The sequence below is a fragment of the Condylura cristata genome, unplaced genomic scaffold, assembly GCF_000260355.1.
Source record: "Condylura cristata isolate star-nosed mole 26May11 unplaced genomic scaffold, ConCri1.0 scaffold00009, whole genome shotgun sequence".
In the NCBI taxonomy this organism is placed as follows: domain Eukaryota; kingdom Metazoa; phylum Chordata; class Mammalia; order Eulipotyphla; family Talpidae; genus Condylura; species Condylura cristata.
Genome location: NW_004567110.1, coordinates 32139771 through 32147184, shown reverse-complemented (window position 1 = coordinate 32147184; position 7414 = coordinate 32139771). Strand labels below are relative to the sequence as shown.

The 7414-nt window shown below is 40.2% G+C and overlaps 1 protein-coding gene across 5 annotated transcripts in view; it reads right to left on the bottom strand.

Moving 5' to 3' along the window:
- RUNX1T1 (runt-related transcription factor 1; translocated to, 1 (cyclin D-related)) overlaps nucleotides 1–7414 on the bottom strand; it is a 134562-nt gene that overhangs the window by 93641 nt on the left and 33507 nt on the right. The window contains exon 1 of one of the 5 annotated variants that reach the window (XM_012723029.1): nucleotides 2675–2782. The exons of the other annotated variants lie outside the window; for them this stretch is intronic. Coding sequence (XP_012578483.1) covers nucleotides 2675–2681 — 7 coding nt within the window. The 5' untranslated portion in view covers nucleotides 2682–2782. Of the gene's footprint in view, nucleotides 1–2674; nucleotides 2783–7414 lie in introns of those variants that run through there. 5 annotated transcript variants of the gene reach the window in all.

The following is a 7414-nucleotide window of genomic DNA, read 5'->3' as shown; positions in this document are numbered from 1 at the left end:
CTAAGAAAAATATGTGGGCAATTTATGAAATGCACTCCAGGATGGAGATGTCTTAAGTAAAACCAGATTTTGAAAACAAACCCTTTTTTTTTTTTGGAAACTTGAACTTAAAAAAAAGTTGCAGGCACATCTGGAGAGCAGGACCATTGAGAAAGGGTGGTCTGACCTAATACTAGGCATCTTCTGAAAGAACAGCACTATTTCTGGGCTACACGGACTGTGCTCACTTACTCTCCTTTTAAGGAAACAGTCCTGAAAGCGTTTTGTAGGTCAACATATGTTCTTTGATAACATTATATGAAGATTGATAAAAATATAAATGTCTCAGAAAGTTTGGCGCCATCTCCTTCTACAACAACATAAATGTGCCCAATCCCCAAGCCCACTCATAAAAAAAATTTTCCTTTTCTTAAGCACAGGACCCATTTGTTATAAAGTGACAGGCAGTGAAATGATATTTCCTTAGATTGAGCTGAATCTGAATAGTTTAACCTATTTCTTTAAAGCTTGCATGGCCTCCTTTGACTTTTCATAGTTCATTTTGTAACAATCTGCTATCAACAATCAACACATTATTTTTTTAAACTGAAATAGTTCAAGAAACCCTTCAACTAGGACCTTTTTACCTACCCACCCATCTGACTGGTATGTTTTTAAATTAAGTTCAGTTAGTGCACATCTGTTTCCAGGGACCCCCACTTTTGTGAAAAGGTCCTATAACTGACAGTTGTTATATCAAGTTTGAAACAACGAGGAACCAGTTCTGACACCTGACCTATCAAAAAATAATAAATGTTGATATAAAAAATGCATTCAAACAAAAATAAGTGACAATATGAGAATACCCAAAACACATCCTTTTAAGTATACACATAACATCTTATTTTAAAATACAGAATCTGCCCCAGATGGTTAAAATTCTCCATTAATAAATACATATGTATGGACAACAATATGCTAAAGACATATTAAGAGGTAGTCTCTCTGACAGTAGGGTATAAAAAGTGCAGATGGGTGTCAAAAATAGCCAAGTGTCAGATCTGCTCAAGTATCGCCACTCTGGCACAAGCTCAGTCACAGCTGTTAATATATTCTCTGCATCCAAGTACAAGGTTTTCTAACACAGTTGATGAGAGAGAGTGAGAAACACTGCCCACACTTCAGACTACTGCTCTAGAACCAGTCAGATTTTAACGACTTATCGCTAGAACTTCTCAATGATTCTAAAACCTTAAATATAGTTCAGTGCATTTTAAGTCACTAGTAACTGATCTTTCACACAGGGCTCTTTTTATTGTGGGGTTTTGTTTTAGCAAAACAAAACAAACACTCCTCAAATCAGACCACAATTATCAAGAGCCTAAAAACAGAAAACTCCAGCTATGACATAAAAATCAGCTGCAACTGTGCTACGATATTCTGACAAAATAAAAACAAGCACTTTTCCCCACTAGATTCCCTATCAGGTACCTAGTTGCATGTGTTAACATTTCCAATTGCATGACGCATACAAGATGAGCGCTTAAAGAGTTAAAATGACCTTTTAAAGACCCCAGTCATTGTCTTTTTGCAAATTGATTCCTCCCATATTTCAGCTACACATATGCCAGTCTACTGAACGAATGAAAAAGTATATTCTACCACAAATGCATCCTTTCTGCACATCTATCAATAATGATGAAGACTACAAGACACATCCTAAAGGGAAAAACATTCTTCAAACAACTGGCAATACCTACACACAACTGTGGTGGCAGAAAACTGGCAGATACTGTTTCAAAACACCATCTGTGAGGTGTACAAACTCTGTGACCAAGCACAGCCTCTTCTGCCTGTCCTACCCAAATAATCCCAGGGAATCAGCCAGCCGGAGAATTTCTATCTGCCCTGTCTTTTTTATCTGGAGATAGGCTGCTCCAAGTAGGCACAGTGCAATTCAGACAGTTCTTGAGCACAAAACAACCCTTCCCCCGCCCCCCACCCCCCAGGCTTCTCTCTCCATAAGCACAACCTTCATTGGCAACCACCACACAAACACTCTAAGCTCCAAAGATAATATTTTTCAGAGGAAATTGACATACATTAAATTTCCAGGACCACAACAGCTTCAGTAATTCAGCAGTTCTTTTTACTTTTAATTAACCGATTTCAATTATTTGTGGAATGACATCTAAGAAAGATGATTTAGGGCCAGATGGAATTATCTGAACTTCCAAACCTTCCTCCACTTTCTCTGACATAAACAGCTATTGAAAGAGATTTCATCCCGGGATTCCACCATAATCTGAAAATTCTCTCTCCAGATGAAATCTCCAGGGTCTACGGAACAGATTACAGTCAAGAAACCCAGAACAGAAACAATACTTCTTACTTGAGCTAAATCCCTCAAGTCAATTGCTCCCGCAAACATATGTGGCTATACTCTCTCCTCAGTCTTTACAACTCACCTCCCGGTTTTTAAAAGCAAGCACTCCACACACCCTGCCCCCTATACCTAGATCGTGATGGCTTTCTTTACACCACCTTCCACATCTCACTTCTGTCACCCCCAGCTTTGCCAGCCCACATAAAAAACAGCGTACCGTGGGGCACACGTATTTTCCAGGCATGATTAAAAAAGTAAGCTTTCTTCTTTGCAAAGCCAGAGAAAGAACGCGGAACAGGGCTAACTCACCAGGCATCCTTGAATCCAGCGTCCACACGGAAAGCGGCTCTCTCCTAAAAGCGAGCGCGATCAGGGCTCATGCCTCCAGTTCCGGAATGAGCGGCGGCAGAAAGAGGAGGGCCGTCAGAAGGGGCTGGGGCGGCATAGCCCGAGGCAGGGTGCTGGGCGCGTGCGCCTGCCAGGCAGAGACAGATGGAGAGCTGACACTCCGGATTGCACTTGGAGCAGAAATGTGGATGATGACAGGAGCACATGTGGCCTTGAACCCAGCCCTGTCTCTTCAGGCAGAACAATGACAGGGATGTGTGTGCAAAGTATCACAACCCCTACCTCCCCATACCCACTCGACCTCTCTTGGCAAGTTCCAGAGTACCAAAGAACATAAAGTAAAATGCAGAGTGATAAGCTAAATGCTGAATAATTCATTCACCACCACCCCCATCCCGTTACAAGTTAACCCTTATTTTGCCAAAAAGAATGGAAAGGAGCCCTGGCCCCCTGCAGCACCGCTCACAATGAAAAGCTTTCCCTCATCTTCTCATGTTAACAGCCATAATTGGGCACTCTATTAAAAAACAGGCATAGGCACAAACCTCAAAGCTTGTTTATTGAACTGGAAATCCAAAACAATACCAAAACACTTATGTAAGACTGTATATCGTGCCCGTTTATCATACTGCACAAAGTACCAGAATCATTCCCTTTGTCAGCTTCCTCAGTTGCAAGTGTAAAATAGAACACTTTTTAAAAGCAGAAGCAGACCACTTTTATTTTACTAGAGTGCTTTTAACCCCCTGGGATCCCTGCGTTGATATGCTCCAAACATTTTCAGCTTACTCTCCTCTACCTTGCATTGAGATCCATGGGAGATGAAAACAAAATCTTCACTGTAAAGCCTTTTCAAAAGCTGAACAATCATGTCCTCCTGATTTCTGATTTTTTGCACACCCTTATATGTTTATCCTTCCCATGAATAACACATACCCAGCCAGGTTCAATGGACTCTTCCCTATTAAGCTTTAATGGACACCATGATATATAAAACTACGAGCCTTTGTTATAGTGCTTTATCTAAAGCTGGCTATTTTCCTCTCAGCAGTGCCTCTTTAGTTCTTTGTAAAACATCCTTGCCTCATAGGAGAAACATACGCCTGCCTGCCTTGCATGCCTTTTCTAAACACACAAAAATGCCAGGCAGAAGGAAAACACTGCTCTCTCCTAGACTCTTCCTCAGTTTAACACTTGCAAATCTTTCCTAGGTCTGTGCATGTTTGTTTTAACAAGAGGGCACATGATGAGAGGATCCCCAGGCTTCACCTTTGCAATGTCTGCTCAATCCACTAGAAACACAGAAACAATTCTACCAGGCGCCTATGACCAGCCAGTGAGCAACTTGAGTATGACAGACAGAAAGCATCCCCTTTAACTCTTGCTCGCCCTTCACATTTTCAACCTGTCCTCTGTTTATTCTACACTCTCCCTATACTTTTTATTTTTTTTACCCTACCTGCTGACTCAAAGAAGGCAGGCAATCGCCTCTGTTCACAGAGGCAGTGGATCTGAGTTCTACCTGCTCACCTCTCCTACCTATACCTTCCCCCCAGGAGTGCACGCAACCTGTCTCAAAGCACAGCCACAACCACACACCAAAAATAAGTCATCTTCAGTAAACTGCACCAATCAATAAAAACTACAGCCCCAAATACTGCACCCAAGATGTGCTACTTCATCTAGTGAACCCCTCAAATATCCATCATTGTCAGAGACGACTTGTAAAAAGACTACAATTCATAATGATTACTCTGTTCTGTCACTAATAGTATACTGCACCCTATTTATGAGGCCAATCTTTTTGTTCATCTTAGTTAGATGTCACTTGTAATGAGGTTCTGTGTAATGGATTTCAGTACAGTTAAGCACCAAGCTCAAACATTCTTATGACAGAAAGCTTTATAGCAGGCATGAGTGTGATAATCAATTAAGTCCTGCTATAAGGGCCTTTATGGAATCCAGCATCCTAAATCTGCAGATTTTCATTTTTAAAGAGAGTATTTTTTCAAAACCACTCAATGCTACATGTCGCTGATTTCTTTTTAATACTATCCTATGTTAGAAAGAAAACATTTTCACAGTGGGAAACCCAACCTTCCATCAAGATGCATGGTGAATCACTTCTAAAATAGAAAATCATGACAAAAATGCAATACATTTTAAGAAAACTAGATGATATCCGGTTTTAAAACTGGGTCTTAATATCAGTACACTGCAAGTTCCTAAACCATAGCTCAGAAAATTGAACTTCCATATGCCGTGTGATTATGTATCTTTTCTGTGTGTAAAAAAGCTTTTTAAGCTGTTATCTGACTACAGTAATTGCCACTTTAAATTGATCCACGTCAACAAAACCCGGATCCCTGGAGATTCTCACCTAGAAGTCTGATTGCAGAAGGAGCCTAACGGAATGTGTGTGCACCTGAGACTAGTTCAGCATTTTCTCAAGGAACCAGTTTCCTTCTCCAATTCTTTAATCTATGGAGGCAAGCAAGGCACCAACCCCATTTGGCAATTCTCCCTGCACAGGGAAACCTAGATGCGTAGTTCTATACAGTTACTCAGACAGAAATAACTTTTCCTTTAATAAGAAAGAGTCTAAGGAGCCAAGATCTCTAACATCCAAATTGTATAATAAAAATAGACAATCGATAACATGATGAATGCATTTATGTAGGTGAATGGGAAAAAGCATGTATTGCAAAAGTTTTCTCTAGTATGAAACACTGCTCAGCATCACCATGAGGAAAGCATTTCATAAAATAAAAACATATTCAAAACAATAACGAGAAATATGTTGCTGATCAATTAATTTCCTCAGGAGAGCCATGTCAGTGAATGCATCTCTTTTAGTTAAGAACATAAAGCACTTTTAAGGCAAATTTTAGAAGACAGTCATCTAATCACTTTCTGAATAGGTACATTTCATCGCCCTATGAATGCCAAGCTCCAGAAAAAAATCCTAAAATTCATAAATTGCTTTTGTCAATCAGTTTAGATCATTCACTAGAAGGCATTTGGGACCTGTATTACCCCAAGGTTATTTTATACTTGTTTCCAAGAAAACACCAGCTCTGAAGTCCAGATTTCCCTTTGTTCAGACCTGACTTACCAATAGGGACCAGCAGTTTACTGAAACCATCTGCACTTAGTGAACACTCTCTCTACAGTGGTAAAGGGTGAATTTGAGTTAAAGCTTTTCCACAGGTTTCTCAACTTTCCTCTCAGCTTCTAGCAGGCTGTTGTGATACACTGTGACTTCACACAGTGGGTATTAAGTGAGTTAATTCAAAGGAGCTGAAACCTCATTGATCCTAATTGAAAGCAATACACCCAACCAAATACTTTCCTACCCCATCTGCTCTGGCCTGCCACCAGCTATTCAATACAAGAGAATTAATAGTTTCAGATATTCTACCCGACCCAATAAAGGCACTCATTTAAGCAGGGCTGCATTAACAAAGTGAAAAAACAAGGGCAAAATGGGTTCAAATGGAGCATTTTACTCCTAGTTGGCATTAACAAAGCTGAATAAGGCTTATTCTGACTTTTTATGTGCAAGACTTGATAAACTGAATGAGAAGGCACTCAATGATCAGCCAACGAGCATTGATGAATGGTCATTAAGACCCCCCTGCTCTTCGGGGAGACCCTTCCACAAAGTAGCACACCAGCTTGAAAGGGCGGACTCACTAATGTCCAGATTTCTCCGCTTGCTTGTTCCACTTTCAATTTCAGACCACTGGCCACCAAATGAGGCTGACATATTGGAAAATAATGTTTTATGGGCGAGTGGTAAAAAATAAAATGGAGGCATTAGCTCTGCTTTCAAATTCAAATCTGCTAGTTTTGTCAGACCCCAAAGGTTTTGATTTTCCACCCAGCTGGAAGCTATTAGTGTTTTCTAAAGGCACCCCACTGACAGGGCAAACCTACCTAATGTGTGAGCTGTTGGGCTAAGGGAGATGGACTCTCTTTTGGATGATTTCCTAACTTCTCATCACTTTGACAGTCAATTAAATAGATACAACACCTAATAAAAATGTACATTAATTTGTTTCTGCCACTGAAAGACATCTGAAACTGTATTAAATAAAGGCCATAATAGATTGTCTCCCGACAAAGATAAATCCAATTACACTCTGTCTGCAAGAAAAACAAATGGTTTCTGTTTTAGTTAGGCTACACCAGAAAATACAGCCAACCACAAAGAAATGAGTGGCCCAGAAGAAAAATTAAGTTTAAAAGTTCATTGAAGTCTTCCATAAAGGTAAACAGATACCTGTCGTTTTAATCCCTTTATAGAAAGGTGTTATAAACAACTAATCACAATCTATTTCCTGCCAATATTTCCTTAGGGACAAATAATTGCCAATCATTTGCACCTCCTCAGCTTTTAGCCAATCCACACAGAAGAGCTCACAGAACTTTTGTTTAACTGACAACAGAATGGGAGGCATGATGGCCAACTTAAGAATTGAAGGACATATAAACATCATGGGGTTAAAGGGTTACTATGGGCTGCCTAAGACGTCTGAAGTGCTGGCAATAAGATGGGCTCAAAATGAAAACAGGCTGGCAAGAGGAAGTTGCTCTTAATAAGTGATCGGACCACACCAGACATCACAGAACAGAGAAGCTTCGCAGCTTGGGTCAGGTGCACCTAGATAACAAAACACCACACAACAGTGTCCCATA